The following is a 22,227-nucleotide window of genomic DNA, read 5'->3' on the forward strand; positions in this document are numbered from 1 at the left end:
TCAGCTCCTAGAAGAACTGGACGTTCATTCTTCCACATTCTTCAGTTTTTCACATATCAATAGTGGACTTTCTGACAAAGTTTAGAATTACAAGATCTAAATTTTGGAGGGATTCAAAGTTAAAACTCAACTGGTACATGATTAAAAGAGTTAAGTGGTTGTACTGTGTGTGGGTGGATTGTGGTATGGAAGGGGAAGTTTGTGGTCTACAAGGATGGTTATGATGTGTTTTTTTTTTTTTATAAAAGATACGTTGAGTGTGAATTGAATGTGAATTGATATTGTAGATTACATTGTGTTGTTAGTGTGTTTGAATAACCTCAATTCAGGTCAGCCATTCTTTTAAAATGCGTATATTCTGTTGAAAGCAGTAGTTTGCAAGGTTTTTGGTCTTGATGAGCACAGTAGCGTTTATCTTTCCTGCCGCTTCTTTGTCTGGGCATGGTGTCCTGCACATGGCTGGTGTTGTCTGGGGCAACAGCTTCCATGGACCCAGGCAAAGGTGGTCAGCTCATGTCTTGTGTACCTGTAATTAGCCCTGGAAAAGGAGCTTGACATATCCAGGACTGCAGAAGGGAAGTTGTAGGGGCACAGAGGAGTCCAGCTTAGGGACCCTGAGCCATCCTGGTGGCTACATATCTAACGAACTTTCACTATGGACATGCTCTGCAGGAACTGCAAGAAATGCACAAATGTGTATGTTAATTTAGGACCATTCCCTTCTTCCCAACAGGTCTTGTTTTTTGAAGTCATGGTGCTGCAGTGTGCTGAATCGGGTCTGTCATTTATAGTGGGTGGACTCACCTGGTTTTTATAAGCTGTTCAGAATAAGCAAAATAAGAAACTCCAAACTGGCAGCTGTATTTGTACCTGGAGGCATGTGCAGTTTCTTTCTTGACCCTCATGGCTGCCAAAGCCTCTGTTGCCATGTGTCCTGTGCTCTGGTCATTAGGTGTACCTCCCCTAATTAGGTTATCTCGCACGTTGCTGGATACAACTTGTTTAGGTGGGACATGTTTTAAAACATGAGCCTTCTGCTGAGAGCTGATACTGGACGAGTTGGCATGGCCTGGGGAGTTGGACAGATATCGTGGGGACACTGCATGACACTCGCCAAAGAGTGACAGAGTGGTGATGATTAAGTCCTCAAATGAGGTCAGACGTGACACTGTCAGGTGTGTTCAGAGCTGGAGAATAACAAAAACAGTTCCTGAACCACAGAATTGCAATGAATAACCTTCTGAATTCACTTTAATCTCATGTTTTATTTATGGCTATTTATGTGAAAATTAGGATTGTATGCAGTAAAAGTTACTGCCCTCTTCCCCTTCAGACCCACTTAAATTCATTTGTTTGCTTGTGTTGGTTGCCCTATCTTCAGCCAGAAAAACTGCTGCAGTTAAATGCTCAGAGGTCAGTGTGGGTGATGGCTCAGGGGTATGGCTGTCCCGCGCTTTTCCGTGCCCCGATTTCTGTGCTGTCATCCCTTGGAGATGAGGTTCTGCATTCTTGCCTCATGCAACATGTCCTCAGAGATGTGGTACGGCTGTGCTGGAGCCTGCCTGTGCGTGGACTTGTGTTGGTTTCACGCCATGTGAAAACCGGGTTTCCAAAGCAGAGCAGGGAAATGACATAGTGGAGTTTGTGTTTTGGCCTTCACCAATATCCCAAGCTACTCCAGCTGTAGCACAGAGAATGGACAATCCAGGCAATCTTGGTGACAGCCAAGAGTCAACTAGCGATTTAGAGACAGCAATTTAGCTGTCAACAAGAGTTGTAATCAGCACTGATTTGTTTTTCAGATTAAAAAATTTCTTTATAGTGGCTGTACCTAATATTTCAGCCTTTCAGATAAAAGGTAACATCAACAGAAAGCTAAATTTCACTACAACTCAAACTGCTGGATAGCAGCTATTTTTACTGATGGATAAATATGATCCTTTTCAGAAAACCCTGTTGCTCTACCTTAATTGGTGTGGCCAAGTATTTAAGAAACCTCCATTTAGAATCTAGAAGGCCTTGTTGCAACCCCTTAACATCATGAGATGTGCTCCTTTCAAAAGACTTCTTTCTCCATAAGGTCTTGTGTTTATAGAAATGGCTTTTGTTCGTAATTTTCTTACCTCATTAAATACCATTTTATGGATTGTTTTTAATAGTCTCTGGATGCTAGCCCCCTGCATTGTGCAGTGAGCTCTAGCATTGCTTTTGGCTGAGTCATTTAACTGCCCTGCCTCAGCGTTTCTGTGAAATGGCTTTTGCCCATTACCTTGCAAGATGTTCCTGAAGATGTCTTAATATTTTATAGAGGTGTTCTTGCCCATCAGCTGAAAGTTGAAAAGTTGGCCTGTAGATGAAAATGTGAATTATTTAGTATGATGTGATTTGAAACCTGTGTAGATGATAAGCTTTTGTATCCAGCTTGTTCTTTGCCCCTGCCACTTAAATGGGAAAACTCCTCATCTGACCTTTTTCTTTTTTATCCCTGTCCTGCGTTGATTTGCACCTCTTCACTTCCCCCCACCCCCTCCAGTGTGGTGTGTCAGGGAATATAATAGATATAATAGTACAGTGGTGACCTGATCATGCTAGAGCTCTTTCTGAGCCTTGCCTTTGTAGATAGAACAAACCTGCTTTGTAGTTGTGCTTTAACCATGTTGTGTTCTTAGCAGGGCTATAAATGGTTTGTATAATAGCTTGTCTTGACCTCTCCGGTATGGGGAAGACCAGTTTATGTTCTGTCTGTGGCAGAGGATGACCCATCAAGCTTCTAAGTTAGGAGGGCTTGCCATGCTTATTCACTCAAAGAAGTAGGATTTTAATCTTGATTACTCTGCGGTGACGTGCATGCTAAATAATAGTGAAACAGTTTCATTAACAAATCTCTGAGGCAGGTGGAACAGACCATTCCTGTTGATGAGGTATTGCCCATGTTGCAGCCATCCAGAGCCTTCTGCTTTTGTGTTTTCCCTTTGTGAGTCAATGGGTAGTGTCACTTTAGATAATTAAGTGTAGACTGTGGTTTGTTGTTTTGAAGCCTAACATGCAGTAGCTGTCAAATGGTAGGAGTTGTTGATCTGGTCTAAAAATCGCCATGCCAGATCAATATTGTTAAAAGAGATTTTACAGTGTTACTTTCTGCTTCTCGCCTTCGTGGCGAATCAGGCAATGCTTGTTAGCACCCCCATTCTGCTGGACCTCCCAAACTCTTGCAATCCTTTTTAGCTTGCTTTCTTGGAGTCTTTTTGATTTTTGGGTCAGTGTGTCCTTTTGTTCCTGCTCTCTGGTAGAGTGAGAGAGATGATGGGATTGTTTTTTTCCTTTGGATGCTTGCCACATGTTTAAGTCCTTCTGCCATGAGGATTTTGTCTGAGCTTTGTCGTTTTTTACAGTTGCAAGTGCAAGTACTTTATTCAAAAAGCATGGAATAACCTCTGAGCCAAACCTACAGCTAGAGCTGCCAAGAGTCCTGCACTCTCTGATTAGCATCAGCTGGCGTTGCTTTGTAGGGGCCAAACTGGCCTTGGATGGATCTACTTGATCTGCTGGGATCTGGGGTGAGAGGGAGGCCACGGAGCAGCAGTCCCTCCCTGGGATGTGTGCAGTGGTGTGTTCACCATTACCTTGTACATGATTCAGTGTGATACTACAAAGACTATGAGAACTGAGCATGTCCAATCCCTGCTTTAAGAAGTTTGTCCTCTGTGAGGTTAAGTGGTTCTATTTTCTGTATATCCATTGATGCTGCAGTGCAGCGTTTGGGCCTGTTCTGCATCTGAAGCAATTTTGCCACCTTGCAGAAGAAGCAGAAGCTGTTATGAGAAAAAGGGTGCACAGATAAAAAGCGAGACGTTATTAGTTAGGATTTCATTTCCTGGTGCCCCTAGGTAAATGGGTTTTAGGGACTTTTCTTTTTTTTCCTTGACTTTTTCTGGGCAGATGTCCAGGCCCTTGAAGGTCTGCCAGGACGATGCTGTAATACACTAAGCACACTGTTCCTGGGCCTATTCCTGTCCTGCAGCTGCTGGTGTGACTATACCTAGACAATTGTTCCATGCCGGGACCGTGCCCCCTATTTCCACCAACCCAGACCTGTAGCATGGGTTCCTGTAGCCACTGAGCAGCTATTTTGTAGGCAGATTATGGAAACAGAAAGATGTGTTGCAACATTAATAGTTGATCTGATTCTGAAACATGGCGGAATGAAGAACAACAGTGCTACCTCCTTGCTCTCACCTGGTGTTTATGCAACTTCATATGGTTTGGCATAGATGCTATAAAACTGGACTACAGCTGAGATGCTGCAGCATCTCAGATGCTTCCTGGGGCAACAGTCTTTTCTTGACCAGACATTTAGCTTCTAAGGCTGTAGGAGCACCAGCACCTGCTCAGCTTTGTCCATAGGGACAAAAGTGTGCTTTCACTGCATTGAGCTAACATACACCAAAGACACGTCCACTGCCAGAGCCAAATCCACTACGAGGTGATCAAGCCATCAATAGAGGGTGGTTCGTCTTTTGTTGTAGTAACAGCTTCTTCCCCATATTTAGTTTTGTCCTGTCCCCTCAGACACCACTCCCCGCCTGGGCCTGCTGTGCCCAGAACAGTGTAGAAGCAGCTCCGAACAGCAACATCCTGCTTCTGCCACACCACATTCATCTGTTCAACCTCTGTTTAATGCACTTTCCCCTCCACTGACTTGATGCTCTGCTGTTACTAAAGACCCAGAACTGGGTGAGCATCAGCAGGCTGCACAGCGCAGTGCATGGAGCTGGCTCTGAACATGGTCCAGCAGCGACTTTGGGCTCTGTAGCTGGCTCCAACCTCAACATCCCCTTCCCCAAGCACTGTACAAGCATGTACATCTGTTTCTGCTGGACTTTGGATTCAATAAATCTAATTAAAATTATTTGGTTTGGTTTATTTCAGTGTGTTGACACAAGTTCTTGTCACTCAGTGGCTAATGCTTGTGCACTGCTTGCCCTGGCCTGGGCAGCTGTGGGAAGCTCAGATTGCCAGCAGAGGAGAGGGAAGAGGAACGCCACAGGCAAGATACTGGACAAGAGCTGGGGGGAGAAAAATGGAAAGTGTTTCAAAATACAAAGAGAGAAAGTAGGTAAAGAAGGTACAGTTAAAAGTTGGAAAGATGCAGACACTGCAAAGACTGTAGAGCAGTCTCTGGAGTCTGTTCTGAAGAATAAGCCTCCAAATTTCCACGTTACTTGGGATATAACAGAGCCAAACCCACTATTTACAAATCTTGCTGCAGATTCTTTCTGAGGATCTTCCATCTTTATATGATCAAATATATACTTCACTGACATCACTTTTCCTGATCACAGATCAGGTTACCAGTGAATTTATATTGTGAACAGGGTCCTGCCCTTTGCAGCAGCTTCTGCACCAGGTACCAGTTTCCTTGAGTATATGGGCCGAGCTGCAGTGGAACATGTTTCTCTCCTGGAATGTATGTGAACAGGGAGTCATCCACAAGTCAGTGGTAAAGTCCACCTGTCTGCCATGTTTTAAAGCCTGGCAAGTGGCAGACCAGGAAGAATCTGTGATGTTAGGGAATAAATGACTGAACAACCATCTTTTCCATGATCCTTATGAATGTTGGCTTCCCAGTTCTCTCGTGCTCTCTGAAAAGTCTAGCATGTTTGAACCTTGATGCATGGGGGGAATGTCATCCATTTGCATTCTTCACACTGCAAAAGGAACAGCAGGCCAGAAAAGACCTATTGCTCCTGGTGATTTCCATCAGAGCATCCTGCACTGCATTGCCCCTGTACATGGCCTGGTGTTACGTGCTTTTGAAGTTGAGCAGTATATCCAGGTCCAAGTGTTCCTAGATTACCCAGTGCCTACCAGAAGCAGCTCAGCACACATTGCTGACACTCTTGAAATTAAAAGCTAAAATGATGTGTAATTTCCCAAGTGCTGAGAGGTGAATGGTTTCCCAGCAGTACCATGTTCCAGTTGTTGCTTTGTGAGGCAGAGCCTGATCTCAGAAACAGAACATAGGCTCATTTTAGGATCTGCCCCAAAAGTTAAGAGTAAAACAGGACTGACATTGAATCGTTGAGGTGGGACTGAGCAGAGATGGGTGTAGGGTGGTTCGGGGTAATAGGCAGCACACTTCATCTGGCTCCAGTGCTCACACAGGAGTGAACATCTGAGTTCATCCTGCAACCATGTCCTGAAGTAACTCAAGTCTTTTCTGCCATGTGGTCCGGCATTGCATAATTCTGGCCTGTTTATCAAGCAGCAGCAATGGAGCTTGCTGGTCCTTTTTTTTTTTCACCCCGTGTTGGGATCGAGATTGTCTGCCAAGAAGATCAACATACCTTCTTTTTCTTGTTAGCAGGCCAAACAGAACTTTGGTTTGGTGCTGGATATATAAAAATATCTCCCAAGCCTTTCTAATGGTTTCTGTTTTTCTTTTTTCCTGTTCTCTGATTGATTGTATGGTCTGAGCTATTCTGCATCTGTCTGGCTATTAATAAATACTACACATATATTTTGGGTCTGGAGGTTGAAGTGTTCACTAGTTGCTGAGGTCTCACCTGCAGAGTGGTTCTACTTGTGTATTTGCATGTCACAGGCTACAATGGATGGTGTCAATATCTTCTTAAATGAGAACTGGACAATTTAATGGCAAGAAAATGCTTTGAGGAGCATGGAGTGAACAGAATCTCCATCAGGCTCAGTGCGTCTCTGTGCTGCGGGCAGCTGGGCAGTGGTAACACCATTCGGAAAGAGCAAGAGATGTGCGTGTCCTATACTTGTGCTGTCTCACTTCTTGAAGAGGATCCTTACCTGGGTTGATTCCATATCCTATATGGCCAACCTTTTTAAGAACATGCACATAATATTTCACCTCTGCCTTCTGGGTCACAACCTTGGCTTCTGGAAGTACTTGAGTACAAGAGGTATGAAGGTTAAACTGTCTGGAGGATTTGCAAATGTAAGTATGGGGAAGGCATATGAGAAATCTGATTCAGCCATTATTAGAATTGTTAGATTTTGTACAGGAAGGAAGTTATTAACTGGAGGCATGAGTGGAGTCGTAAGAGTCAAAGAAAAGGTTGCAGTATCATAGACTTATTACTAGGTGGCGATAGTAAATTGTTAATGATGCAGAAAAGTCCTGAGTTTTCAGCAAATATTTTTGTGTTTGGAGAGAGCTTGGAGGCTGTATTTGAAAAATGCATGTGATGAGTTATTCTCTCTTCTGCCGCTAAGCAGAAGTAATGCCAAACATGTTCTGATAGGGATGTGCTACTTAAATCAACAGGCTGAGATAACTTTGACCTGGTAGTATTAGAAGTAATGATTATTATTTTTAATTGAGATTACTAGGAAATTTCAGAAGACTGGATGAAGTTTGCCAGTGCTGGAATAACCTGTATGCCATTATTCTCATGTTTATTTTGGGCAGAATTTTAGAAGTACTGATACATTATTCGATTAATAAATAACTAATGGTTAGGCATATAATTAACACCACTCAGCTTATATTTATGGCAAGTACAGTAAGTTCTCTCACACAAATCTGGCTTGTTTTCTTCAGGTCACCATGGTGATTTGTTAAGGCTGATAGCCTAGATTTAAAACACTTAGTGGTGCATCGGGTCTAGATTCAGCATTATGCAACATTTGAGTTTAAAAAGTTAACTGTGTATATTGTTAGCAAAATGCTGTGTGAGCAAGATTTCCTTAATCGGTTGTATTAGTGGTTGTCTGTGGAGAATATGATTCAAATCAGGCTTTTTCCAGGCACTGCTGCAATACATACCAAATTTGCCACTGTCCTCAAAGCCTTTATTCAGTCACTTCTTGTTGGAGTTCACCTCACCAATGAGTTATCGCCAGCTTTGGTGGTACAGCAAGTCCTGATACTGTGAAGCACGAGTCTTGCAGGCGGAGGTTTATTTCAGTAGATTCGGTTGTGGTAGGCAGCGAAACCTTTTTTACAAATTTTTCTTATACTGCAGAACCTGTAGTGTCTGCGTTGGCACACATTGTTTGTGGAATTGTCCCTGTGGTTTGGCACACTGTTGCATTTCTCATGGTAACCTTACCTGATGTGTGGTGTGTAAGCATCTGGCAGTTTAGATGTAAATGATTACAAGTTCTTATTAAGTGTTTTGTAATGCTAGGAGTGTTTTCTATGCAGAAGAGACAGAAGTTTGTATTTTGATTGTATTATTAAGTAGCCTAGGAGATAAATTGGTTAGACTTACCGTCTGAAGTTGCCAACAGCTTCATCAGAGAAGTTCTGAACTGACAAACATCTAACAGGTGAGTTTTTGTGGAGACTAAAATAATAGATAAGCGACAGCAGCCTTTGACAGGCCAGCAGCAGAGAAAATAAAAGGGATAGTGGAAAGGAGCCATAGTGTTAAAAACTCAGTATTTCAATAATATTTTTACTGGATGGAGTCTTGGCAGTGGAAGTTTGACAACAGACTCTAGAGCCCATATCACTCCCTCCTTTGTTTTTGGCAAGCCGATTTGGCATCGTTTTTGAGCTCACTGAGCTGTCTGTGCTGCTGTCTCTGTCTTTTATGAAGATATTAAATGGAACTGGTGCTACTGTCAACAGCTTGTTTGGAGCTGGTCCGAGGGAAGATGAAGCTGACTGTTGGGACATCTCATTCTGTTCTTGTGGATGTGGGGGATTTAGCAGAGGAAATTGTTCCCCATTTCTAGACCAGGATTTGTTATGAGTCCTTCACACCTTTCACTCCCCCACATTGCCATGAGGCACAAAATCCTGGACCTTGGCATGTTTCAGTCTTGCTCCATTCCCTGACTTTCCCATTGCTGTTCATGTGGTACAATAAATAGAGGGCCTGGGGCAGGCACCAAATATTTTATGCTTTTCTGAGAAACCCTGAGTATGTGGGTCCTGCTGATAAGATACCTGAGTACATGTAGCTGAGCACCATTTTACGGGTTTAGATTTCTAGTACCCTCACGTTGGTGTTGTCTTTGTAGGAAAATGATGGCTTGCAGAAGTGCTCCAGCTCACCTTCACAGGGCTCCTCTCTGGGGTTTGCAGTGTGCTCAGTCTTTTTCTGCCTTATCATAGGATGTGCACGTTCTGCGTTTTAACCCTTCTTCCCTCATGGTCTTTGCTTTTCTTCTGTAGTCCTTTTGCCAAAACCATTGCTCCATGTTTGACAGGTTCTGCACTACCCTTAGGTTGTATTAGGTCAGTAGATGGTCAAAGCATCTTCTTCTGCTTCAGGTGGCACAGTCCAGCTGTCTGTTTAAAACACAGGTGGTTGCTATTAATGTTGTGTCTATCTCAGGCTTTTTGATAGCAGTACTTCTGTCTGTGAGACATGGTTTTGATTGTGTAATTCATAGGAATGCTCTAAAGAGCTGGAGAAGATCCTGATTCTTCTGAAGTCTTAAAACAAGACAGAGCATGTTGTGCTTTCTTTAAACTCTCTGGGAAGAGGCCGGTTCCCCGTGACTCCCCACCTGCCACAGCTGGTCTCCTAAGAGAGGAAAGGATAAGTCATCCTGAGCAACCAAAGTCAGCAGGGAAGGGTTAGTAGATTGAGGTGGCATTCACTGAACCATTCTGTGGCCACAGCGATGGGAGCACTGTCCTCTGCAAGGACATGAGAGTCCCAAAAAGAGAAGACTGGTGTGTTGCCTGAAAAACACTTTTAAAGGATGGATTAATCTCTCTTCTTTGCAATATTTACCGGTTATATCTGGCATTTCTACATTTAAGAAATTCACAGAAGTTGCAACAGAATTGGAGTAGCCCAGAACAAAATCAGAATAATGGAATTACTGCGAGATGTAGAGGAGAACAGGTAGGCAGGGTGCAGCCCCTGAGCCCAGCTTTAACCCTCGGCACAGCGCTACTGGCAGAAGAAATAAAGGATATTAATGTTAGAACTGACCACTTTGAAAATTGCCCATTGGCGTTAAGGGTTGTGTTTTAAGTTGTCCACAGAGTGGAAAATGTAGTTGCTCAAGGGGAACACAAAAAGCCTTATAAACTGCTAGAAGGGAAATGTAAATGTGAGAATGCAAAAATTGCCTCTAGCCATTTGGTTACATCTGTGAGCAGACAAAGCTGCAGTTGGCTGAGAATTATTAAATGCTTTTGCTGGAAGATTGTGTTAGTGGGAAACACAAATGTTTTACAAAGAGGAGCTTGTTTCACCACAGGCAAGATAAAACAGAAACAGAGTTTTAATTTTTTTTTTTTTTAAACAAAAAAGTCTTTGTCAAAATAACTTTTGGCAATCTGTTCTTTTTCTTATTTCTCATAAGTGACAAATGAGATTGAAACCGAAATGAGTGTGTTATGGTTGATGACTATTCATTTCTTTTCAGTTACTGGTATATGAAAATTCATGTTGGGATGAATCAGGAGTGGGAATCAAAATTTCAGATTTCCTACAAGAAAATTGTGTCCTGAGAGCTGTGGTTGCTGTGTTGTTCTGCCAAACCGGCTTCATGCCTGACCTGCTCTTTTGCCTTGTCTTTTGCAGGGTGGGATAAACATTCTTATGGGTACCATGGTGACGACGGACACTCCTTCTGTTCTTCGGGGACAGGACAGCCCTATGGCCCTACGTTCACCACTGGAGATGTCATCGGCTGCTGTGTCAACCTTATCAACAATACCTGCTTTTACACAAAAAATGGCCACAGTTTAGGTAAGTAAAGAAAGGTTCTCTCAGGAGACGGGTGCTCCTGCTGCTGTTTAATACTTTGCATGTGTTGTTAACTCTTGTTCCACATTTGTGGGTAAGATTTGAGAAAAAGAGCACTAAGCATCAGTCAGGAGATGTAAATTGGCTCCGAGACATAAATACTTTCAGTATGTAAAGGGGTTTCTGTGCTGTTCAATGTAAGTAGGTTAGGATTGCATCTCGAGCTTCTGCTCCTTTCCTCTGCTTCTGCACAGCCAGTGGGAGGTTGGGTAAGATAGCGAATGGCTGGGCAACAGGGAAGAAGTGGGAAATTTAGTTAATATATTAATCACTTTTTAAAGTGACTTTTCCATCTGTAACCCATAATGCATTAGTCCAAATATTCCAAAAGCTAGACATTAATTAAGCATAAGAAGCCTTACTTAAGCACTGACCTATAATTTGGCTCATTCCACAATTGTTTCAGAAGTTCCCCTAAAGTTAAGAACTTCACAATTTTGCCTGAAGAAATATCTCATGGATGTTTTCCAGGCATCCATCATATCTGATTTTTCTAAAGTAGAAAGTTGTGGCCATTTACACCTAAAATGTCTTTTCCTTGGATGACATATGCTCCACCATGGATAAATTCTGTCTTCTTTTTTTTTTTTTTGGCTGCATAAGACATGCTGTAAATTTTGATAAGTTCATCTCACTTTTTGTGCTGAAATTCATTTGGTTTGGCAGGGACAAGCGCTCCTTTCCTTTGCTTCTCCTTGCTGTGTCAGTTCTACAGGCTGAGAGAGCTGGGGCTGTTCAGCCTGGTGAAGCGACGGCTCAAGGGCTTCTCATCAATATGTATAAATCATCAATATGTATAAATACCTGAAGGGAGGTGACAGAGCAGGCAGAACCAGGCTCTTCTCACTGGTGCCCAGTGCCAGGACCAGAGGTTGCCTAGAAATGAGCCACATGCCTTCTGAGAAGCATTCTAGATGAATGACATGCAACATGTCAAGAGGTCTCCAGCCCTGAATGGAAAAAAAAATCTTAGAGCACCCTTTAAGACTTGTTTTTGACATTCTAATTTTATAAACAGAGCCTCCATCAGAAGCCCAGTGGGGAGCTGTTCAAAGTTGAGTGTCTAATCTGTCTTCCTTTTTGAAATTATAGCTGTTTATCAGCCATACCACATGAGATGCTGAGGGACTCCTAGTGAAGGCTTGTGGCTTACTACCTAGCGAGACCAGTCACTAGTAGGGACACTAGGGGTCATTTGTAGTCCATAAGTATTAATTAATTGCCCAGACTTCTAATAACTAGATTATTCTAAATTTAACTCACAATCTGTGGACATTACCCATGTCAGTCCCATACTGAGAAGACAAATGGAGGTATGAAAGCAACAGCTGATGGTGTAGAGCAGGAGCCATTGCTTAGGAATGAGACAGGTTCAACATACACAGCGACTAAGGTGCTGAAATAGTTTAAAAGATTTCACAAAATCTCTCCTTTTAATTGCTGTCCTTAATTTTTGAGTGTATGTTTACACAGTAGTATAGTAGTTTGTGCTGTGCTCCGTTTGTTTTCCTTTGAGTGGGTGGTTTTCCAGCTTCACAGTTTTTTAGCCTGGCAGTGCTGTTACTTTTCATCACAATGAAAGTGTAACACTCAGGAAGGGGCCAGGTCTTATATTTAATGAATACAAATTTGTTCATTTGAAATTTGATTCCTTTTTAGCGACCAGGAGCCTGCAGAGTAGACGAGGTGTCGGTTGAAAAGTCGCCCATTGTTCCACCTCCATTCTGTTCCCAGGGCCGTGTTGTACCTGCATGTCTGGGCAGATGAAGCCAGACAAGGAGTTCAGTAACTTCTGTGTTACTTTTTGTCATTGTCATCCTCTGGTTCTTTGCCTCATGTCCTGCTCGCAGATTTGTTTTGTTTGGGACATTTGGAGGTGTTTAGAGTAATGAAGTTACTGGGTTTTCCTTTCTTGATTTTTAGTGCTGCTTTTCCTTCAAACACGGGGGTTTTGGTTGGAAAGCTTGTGTTTTCTAATCTGATATGGAATGATCCCTTGGGGAGCAGCCTACCCCAGTGGTGAACAGTGCCAGTGGGAAGAAACAGCAGAGGAAGGGAATTAAGTTTTACTGTGCTTAGATTGGAGAACAACAATAGATTATAAGCATCGCTGTGTCCTGGGTGTCCTCCTCTTGGGATTTATGGTACAAGACATAAGATGTATGAGAAAATTATAGGTAGGAGACTGTCCTGAGCATTCAAAAGTGGCTCATTTGTGTAGCAGCTCCTCTGTCAGCTGTGGTGGTGTCATGGCTGTACTCAGAGAGGTGATGTGCTTAGAGGAGGCAGTGACAGAAGTACTAGGGAGTCACAGGCCATCAGTCATTGCTGGGCTGACCTCCCTCAGAAGCTGCTGGAACATGTTACTGTGTTTTTACAAAAGCTGAATGAAAACCTCAGCCGGGAAGACACTTGTTAATGGCCAGTAGTGTCTATTTGTGTGATTGATAAAGAAACAGTGTTCAAGAGAAGTGCTTCCTGTCGAATGCTGAGGAGAGTGTGTCTGAGCCCGAGAAGACCTCAGGTTGCAACCATGTGGCTGTTCCGCAGCTTCTCATGAACAGGTGTATGTGAGAGGGGGTGAGGCAGGTCTCAGCAGGGGAACCCGGACCAGATGGAGGGAGGAGCAATGACTTATTTGAAAGCCAGGACACCTTCTGCCCTAATGGAAGCATCTCCATTAAGATCTTGAACCTTTCCTGATACTTCTGCTAACCTGGAATCTCATTTCTGTGTTGTGTAAACCCAAGGTTTACCTGGAAGAGGATGGATGTGCTTTTTCTTGGTGTTCCCTGACACAAAGTCGCAGAAGCTGTCTCTCTCCTATTAGGATATTAGGTCATTATGTAATCCTGCTGCAGACATAAAAAATATTAATGAGACTAATCAGCCCCTTTGTGATGCCAGTTAGCTTGACAGCAGGGTTTCAGGGCCCTGCCTCTGGGCATTTGAATTTGTCTTGCTTTTAATGGAATTACTCTAGCTTTGTTGTTCCCTAGAGATTATATTATCTCTTCACCATTTCTCCTCTCCTTTTCATCTGTTAATTAGACATGCTCCCTGTTGTTTTTCTTGCAATTTCACCCGTTGCTTAGCTGTGATCTTCCATTGTCTCCATGCTTTTCCATTTAATCAGATCCATCAGGAACACTGTATAAGAACTGTTTTCTTGAGCATCACAAATTCTGGATGCTCTGGTTGGAGCTAAGTCTTGAACTTTGTTTGGAGACGTCACATGAAAACTGTTTGACTTAGTGTATGTAGTCTTAATTCTCTGTTCTGGAAAATGTCTTGAATGTCTTCTGGCTGCTGATAAAATGCTTTTGACAGGTTCTGAGCAGAGTCCTGGTAGTTAAAAACATGATGAGATGTGGCTAGAAGTGTGGTGACGTTGAGTTAGGAGAGTAAAAGGGATAAATGTGAGAAACTTTGGGGCAATTAAGCAGAGAGTCTTGGACGCAGGACATGATGAAGCAACGTGACTGCTATAGGTCTCTGGGATTAAGTGGGTGAGTTCACTCAGGGACTAATGCAGGAGTGCTTCAGATCTCAAAATTTGACAGCAGACCAAGGTAAATGGAGCAGCAGGGCTATAAAAAGAGTGTGCAACCCCAGAGAAAACTTCCTGTACTCTTAGTTCTAGCACAGGCACTCGGAAGGACCAAGTTAACCTGTAAAGTAAAATACCCATTCTCAACCCATTTAGCAATTAACAGGATTAGGGCCAGAACAGGTGGCCTAATGGATAAGACACTAGCCTCCTAAACCAGTGATTGGCATGGAGTTGCCATGGCAGAGCTGGGCCACCTTTGGCTCTGGGTGGTCCTGGGTGGCAGAGGACAACCCCAGGGACTGCAGGCTCCAGGAGGTTGTTCTTATGCGGGTGTAAGGGTAGAAACAAGCCTTCATCCAGCTGAGCAAAATGAGTGCAAAGTGAAAGGTTTGAGTGAGGAAAAATTATTTGGGCAAAGTGCTGAGGTGAGAGAAATGCTTAGTGAACATTTTTCTCAGTCACGTATTCAATACCACTTTTATAGACAATTTTTGGTTGGGTTGTAGAGAGAGTACTCAACAGACAAGGTCTGCCATGATGTTAATTAAACCATATTGTTTATCTACCAGGATTATATTTAAACCTTATTGGCTATTGGTTTAGTAAAATATTCTGGATTTTTTTTCCCAGGTATTAGATTTTGAATCTGTGCTGTTTCGAATAGTAATTATTTATTTCTTACATTGACTCCTAAAATTGGTTTAAATTACCATTTCAGGCTGATCTGGTAACAGTACATTGCAGCTCTTGGTTAAAATAGTCCTAACATTACAAATGGAGAACGATGTGCTCTTGCTTCTTTGCAGCTGTTTCACTGCCACCCAGAAGGGTGGGCGAGAGGTGGGACGTGTGTGAGACCTGGGCACACTGGTGTGGGTACAAGCCTTGCTCTGCCTGGGGGCAGAAAGCATCGCTAGGGGCATGTGTGGAGCAAGACCGCAGCTTCCAGATCGACTCCTGAAACGTTAGCTTAAGACATGAATTAACCTCAGCCTGGTGAGGTGAACAGGGCATGGCAGCTGTTCCCCTGTGCTCTTGGTGAGGGTGACCCAAAACCAGCGGGTTAGAGCTGCTGTCGCTGGCCAGTTCATCTCGCCGTCCTGAACGTTTTCTCGTAGCTCTGACCTCAACTCTGTCAGTGATCGTAGGTGGTGGCTGGCTCTGCTTAAATAGGTACTTTCTTTTCTGGCGTGCCAAATGTAAAAGGAAAAAAAAAAAAAAGAAACCATATGCTTTTTCCGCATCTCTTATATTTGGAACTGTAGCAGCGCACTTGAGGATGAAGCTGTTCTTTGCACAGTGTTTCTCAGGTGCTCTGGGCTGCAGCTTGGTCCTGTCTCTGTTCCCCAGCTGTAATGCAAAGTGTTGAATGTTCATTTCCGTCTGGCTGGCTGATAAGAAGAACTAGTTATAGCCCAAACCAAAGCAACATTATGGTAAAACTTTGTTTTTCAAGCCAAAGTGAGTCTTGAAAACTAACTTCTTCATAGTAACAGAGGGAGAAGCAAAGAAAAGAGGAGCTGCTTTTTAGCAAATCAAATTTTTGGGAGAGATGTCTGAAATATTTAGGTTTTTCCATGAACCTTTCTCCAGATGCAAAACCTTGCAGAGGAGGGGGCTGGGGGGGAAGTTACTTCTAAATACAACAGGTGGTGAAATGCAAGGTCAGAGCTGGGATTTGTTGAAATGCCGTAACCTTTTGCAGCATGTTAAAAATGTAGCCAAGCAGGGAAAAAAATCCTTTGTCTTTTTAATTCTACTATTTTTCCCCCCACAGGTATAGCCTTTACAGACCTCCCTGTAAGTACACCTATTTTCAGTATTTTAACTAAGGATGCAAACAGAAGGGAGGGGGAAGAGTGTGGGGATGTGATTTTTTTTCTGTTTGATGCCCTGGTAAAAAATGGTAACGCACATTACTGAATGATGCGGGTGCTCCCTTCTCTGAAACTTCATAGTCCTGTGGCTGGGTTTGTGGGCTACTCAGATGCCTCCTCTCATCTCTCACCATCTCAAAGAATATGTTGCTCCTTCTCCTGGCATTAAAGCGAAGATTCAAACTTCATTACACGTTGCTGTGTTCCAAATGCAGCTTCAGCTGTGGGGGGTGGATGTGCAGAGTCATTGAGTGGCCTCTCATGTCCCATCATCAAAGAGCACAAAAACGCCTAATGGTATTATTCTCAGCTTTTTCTACTCTTGTCCGAGTCTTGCAGCCGTGGTGTTCCCTTTCCACATGCAGTTAGGGAAAGGTATTTCTGAGAATGAGGGTCAGGCTTAACTGGCTGTATTGTGTATCTCATTGCACAGGTTTTTGATGAGCTTCTGCCCAGGATGAGTGACCAGCTGGTGGAATTGCTGGAGAATGTATTTGGCACCCCCGTGGGGCTGATAGTGATTCACCAGCCCTGATACTGAGTTCTCTTGAGTGCAGTGGCACCCCCTGAGTTACACCATGCAGTAACATCTAGTTGGGTGTTACAAAAGCACAACTTTCACAGTAGTTCATGAACAAAAAAAATGGTTGCTCATTTTCAGACTCAAGTGTTCCTGGGCAAGGAGCAGGTGTTTAGGAAAAGAAGGTAAAACCAGGTCAGGAATACACCGGTACATCACTGCACCCATTTCTCTCACACACAGAACTCCTTGTTCCTCAGGTTGCACTCCTGTCTTTGTATTTAATAACCCCAAACGAATTTCCTCTGAGGAATTTCTTAGTTTCCGTAACTTGTTTGGGCCTCCAAAGTGATTGATTTTCTTGCCTGGCTTCCACATTGTGTGGAAGAACACTTGCTTGTCTTTGTTTTGCACCTCCTGTCAAAAATTTATTTTGTTCCTCTAATTTTTGTGTTGTGAGAAATAACGACTAGCAGTCCCCGTTCACCTTCCCAATGGGATTTATGGCTTTACAGATCTCTGCCATATCCCAGCCAGCGTTTGCGCTGAAAGACATTCCAGTTGCTTAATTTGCCTTTTCACATCAACTGCCAATACAGGGTTTTTTTGGTTCCTGGGCTCTTTGAACTTGGTAAAGTTGCAGTATATTCTAAACCAGAAACTCTCTTTGTGTGGGTGGTTTCACAGTAGTTTATTCACTTGATCCAAATACAGTTTATTAAAGTAAAATAATATTTTGCTTGTCCATGAATATTAACCTTTTGGAGTGAGGTCTTGTGCCAACCTTACATCCATAGCAAGAAGATGCTTCTGTGATATACCCTTTAGTTTTAGGTGCTGTTTTTGCTCTGGATATAGGTTACATTAGGAGTCACAGTTTTACCATATTCCTTCTAATTTTTTCACCGCGTTATCATCTCATTTGGCTAACCTGCTTCTCTTTCTGAGATGAGAGCAGTAGGAAATGTAAAAAAGCAGAATATGGAAGAGTCCAGGGTGGGATTGCAGGGGTGCAAAGGGACAAGGGGGTTAAAAAACAAGTCAAGATGAGCTAGGGGGTTGTGAGCAACAGGCCACAACATCAGAGGCAAGAGGTGGGCCGAATGTGCCGGGGAGGGTGTGCCTGAAGAACCTGGCAGGAGAAGCATCTGCCTGCGCAGTGGGCTCTGGGGTGATGTCTCCCTGTGTCTGGCAGGGTGGTGGAGATACAGGTGGTTCCCAACAGTTGCTATAACAGAGAGGACAGATCCCACATGTGAAAAACAGAATTTTAGCCCAGAGATGTTTTGAGAGGTGTCGGGGGTAGGCAGCTTCCCCTCAAAGATGAACATACCCAAGGTGGCTGAAAAATATGTGACGTGTTGTAACTTGGGGTTTTTTTTACTTCTAACTTTGAAGTATTTGGGGTGTCTGATTCCTGGCTTTGTAAGTCCTTGGGTTCATAATACTAAAAAGTTAAGTTAATAAAAAAGTCTAAAGTACAGACTGTGGAAAAGATCTGATCCCTCATTAGAGATCCATCCTAGGTTTGAGAGACTGACTTTAAAATGGTGTTTTCCTCTGGTAGCTCCTCCTGCATCATGCTGTGGTTTCTTCGCACACCTCTGTACCCCAGTGAATTCCTTGATGTGAGAATAGACAAGGAGGAGGTGTGCTGAGTCAGCAGTGACGCAGTCACTGATTTCAGTTTCCAGCCTGTGTTTATAGATTCATTTTTTCCTTTGTTTTTTGAGGTTTTCTAATTTCAAAGGTAGAGCAGGTTGGTCAGGACCTTATCCAGTTGAGTTTTGAAGATCTCTGAGGACAGCGGTACTGCAGTCTCCCTGAGAACCTGTTCTAGTTCTTAATCATCCTCACAAGGAAAAACGTCTTCCTTATGTCCCATCAAAATTTCCAGGGCTGCAGCTCGTGCCCATTGTCCTTTCACTGAGCACCCTTGAGAAGAATCTGTCTCCATCCTTTTTATCACCTCCCTTTTGGGAGCGGAAGGTTTGCAGTTACATTTTCCCTTCTGCCTTCTCCAAGCTAATTCCCTCAGCCTCTCCCTGTCTGCCAGGTGCCCCAGCCTTCTGACCGTCTGAGCAGAACTCTGCTGGGCCGCCTTTGTGAATGTCTTCCTTGCCCTGGGGCTGAACCAAGTAAGTCATGCAGATGTGGGGGAAAGCAGAGGGACATAATCACTTCCCACAGCACGCTGGCTCCTTATTTGCTAATGCGATCAGGATTCCACTGAGTTCCAACTTGTAACAATCTTAATAGCGTTAGTAAAAAGTAAAATCCACAACTACAGTAGGTCTCAGGGGGAGATCAATGACATTGCTGACGTCCCAGGTCTCCGCAATAGTGAATAATTGAACACATTTTCTAGATAATTGTTGGAAAGCCCACGCCTGTTGCTATAGAGGAGGAGAGAATCACCTTGGCTTTTTCTTAGGATGACAGTCTAACTTCCACTTGCTGATTTGACCTATAGCGAGAGGTCTGCTCCTCTGCTGATCTAACATCTGAACTGTGTTCAACCATAAGCAAGACACCACAACCAGGCACCTTCCAGACCTCAGTTTCCCTACGTGCATCCGCAGGCCTTGCCCTGTGTCTGGTTTCTGGCTCTGTCAGTCTTGTGTTAGAGCAAAGTGAAAAAACTCAACAGCAAGAAGTGCATGAGTGGCACAAGAGAGACTTTTCCTATGCTGTGCAGCATGTCAGCAGATGCTCTAAAGTAGAGGATTAGTGGAGTTTGTGTTGCAAACAGAGAAGTGATTTGTGCTGGGGAAAAGTAACATGACAGTGAATGGAACACGTGCTTAAATAGTGTCATCCAGAGCAGTGAGAACCAGACACCCCTGTACCTTTTCTGATGCCATTTCTCTTTTCCCCACATTTAAGTGGGCTCAGGGATTTGATTAAGATCCATAAGCTTATTCTTAAAATAGCCTGAATTCAGACAACTTCTAGATAGACTTTGACCACCTCTTTTCAATGAGATCATCTTTAGAAGCTGAATTATTGGCTTAATTTTAGAGGTGATTTCACAGTGATAACCTTTCTCTTTTCTCCGTATTATGGTGGAAGGTCAAAGCTTCTATTTGCATCCGTATGCATGTTCTTAAAATGAAATTTGTCTATCAGTGGTGGAATTTCATGCTGTCTTGCGATCATCAAAGCCCTAACCTCAGAGCTCCGCCACCATCCATTCCCTTCTCATCAGAGATGTAAAGTATTTAGACAGCAGCTTCCAAGGAATAAGAGAGTTCAGCTGAAACTGTGGAGAACACATAGATCTGTTGATTGAGAGGATGCCTCTTTCGTTTTTTTAATTATTATTTTCTGGCTTCTGAACTTTGGTAGAAATTGCAGAAAACTAAGGCAGAAAGTGGACACGCCATAGCCAGCAGTCATGGCATCGATCACAGACTGCTGGGGATTGAACCCACTGTCCTGGTTTTATACAATAACTTTGAATAACTGCACAATAAGTCATGAGGTTCCTTGAGATGCGCCTAAAGGGTTGTTGCCCCTACCTATTCCTTTACATCTTTCAGGTTAAAGAGCAGCACTTTTATCTCACTAAACAATGTAACTGGAACCAGAAAGAGAAAGCTGGGTTTAATACAGGTGTCTTTTTCTTCCTTCCCAGTCAAATCTCTACCCTACAGTGGGTCTCCAGACTCCAGGAGAGATAGTCGATGCCAACTTTGGGCAGCAGCCATTTGTGTTCGACATTGAGGACTACATGAGGGAGTGGCGAGCGAAGATTCAGAGCACCATTAAGCGGTTTCCCATAGGAGACAGACTAGGCGAGTGGCAAGCCATGCTGCAGAAGTAAGTCACTGTTCTGGTGTTCAGCTTCTTTTGTTCTGCTAGGCTTTAAATTATTTTTTTTTAATGCTAATTTATGATTTCTTAGACAAAAATTGCCAGTCAGTGCATTTTGCTGAAGTTGGTTTTACCCGCTGTTTTGTTGTTTAATAGTCTTCACTGTGTAGATTGCTGCTGTTTCAAATGTAAAAGATATAGGAGAAGCTTTCAGCCGAAGACTGCATGAAAGCTTGTAGGAATGGAAGAACGTAGACTTGGAGGTGACACATGGTGGGGAGGGGAGTGGAGAGGACATCATAAAAGCTCTAACATGGCAAAAAAGCCAGTATGTAAGTCAGCTGAATTCAGAAATGAAAGAGCAAGAAATAGCTTAAACCAAAGGCTTCCAAACCCAGCCTGGCTGAAAACGCAGTTATGGCACTTTATAAATTTATGAATGTTGAATGCGTTTCCCATTGCAAAAAGGATTGAGTGAAACTTGATTAGAACAATTGACAAGAGTTGTCAGGAGCATCTTCTGCTTGAAGAAAAGACAGAGTTGACAAAGGCTCCACAGCTTGGAAACAGGTAATTGAGGGAGGTGGACTGCAGTTATCTCTCAGTCATTTACACCATGAAGAGCATGACTAGAAAGTGATTGTTCACTGTTTCTCAAAACACAAGAACTAGATGAAGAGCCTCTTTTGGCTTAAAAAAAAAAATCACTAAATGTATGAAAATGTGGGACTTGCTGCTGCAAGAAATTGTCGTGGTTTAAGTGGGTTTTAAAAGATGCACATTTAAATACTCACAGTGATTCACAGAGGCCAATTCCATAGCTGTATTTTAAACCCCAAAGTCTTTGACTGTTGCTTCTATCTCTGATTGCTTTTATTTCTGATTACAGATAACTCTATATTTCATGTTTTTATTATATTCTTTCCCTAAATACCTGATGCTGGTCTCTGTCATCCAGATTTAGATGCAGCAATGATTGCATCCATGTGACCAGTCTTGTTTTCTGCTAGTCTTGTATTTAGTTATTTGCAGATAATTCAGGGCAGCCAGCAAAGCCCTTGAAAAGCAACTGGCAGAAGCTATTGAAAATAATAATGTTTTTCTTCAAGAAAATAAGGAGTAGGAGACCTGCCAGAGAGTTCTTAGGGCCTGTAGAGGATTGCAGCATAAAAAGACACTTTGGGGAAGATAAGACCATATCTAGTTGAGTTATTTGCCTGTGTGTCCAGAAATCAGGTATGTTGTTATCCTGAGACACTTATTTGTGAGGGACTTGGCAGAGGCTGTGTCTGGGATTTAAGCGTCTGTCAAAGAAGCACTGGAAGAAATAAGTGAGGGGAAGTGGAGAAAGTCTCTGGGATCAGATATTTACCCAGAGTCCTAACAGAACCCAAGGGGAAAAGAGGTGAACTTGTGGCTGTGGAACAGGGTTTCTCTCCAAACTGCCTTGGGTCAAGAGAAGGGAGCATGGTGTGGATGGTGCCACGTGTCATGAAGAGTTTCAGGAGAGAGTGGGGCAGCGATGGGCTGAGAGAACCTTCATGTCTAGCTTGGATAAATTCATAGAAGCACTACTGAAGGGTAGATGCATTTGGCACATGGAGAAATAGGGTGTGGGTTTGGCCATGAGGAGCCAGCAGACATGTGAATATAGTTCTTGGGTTGCTGTCTTTGTCTTGCAAGTCCAAAAGGCTTTTGAGAAGTTCCCTT

General features: G+C 43.1%; 1 protein-coding gene across 3 annotated transcripts in view; it reads left to right on the forward strand.

Moving 5' to 3' along the window:
• RANBP10 (RAN binding protein 10) overlaps positions 1–22,227 on the forward strand; it is a 66,751-nt gene that overhangs the window by 25,854 nt on the left and 18,670 nt on the right. For all 3 annotated transcript variants that reach the window (XM_082062443.1, XM_082062444.1, XM_082062445.1), the window contains exons 4-6: positions 10,527–10,694; positions 16,082–16,104; positions 20,339–20,523. In XM_082062443.1, coding sequence (XP_081918569.1) covers positions 10,527–10,694; positions 16,082–16,104; positions 20,339–20,523 — 376 coding nt within the window. The remainder of the gene's footprint in view (positions 1–10,526; positions 10,695–16,081; positions 16,105–20,338; positions 20,524–22,227) is intronic.

This window comes from Streptopelia decaocto (genome assembly GCF_964273445.1).
Source record: "Streptopelia decaocto genome assembly, chromosome: 11".
NCBI classification, from domain to species: domain Eukaryota; kingdom Metazoa; phylum Chordata; class Aves; order Columbiformes; family Columbidae; genus Streptopelia; species Streptopelia decaocto.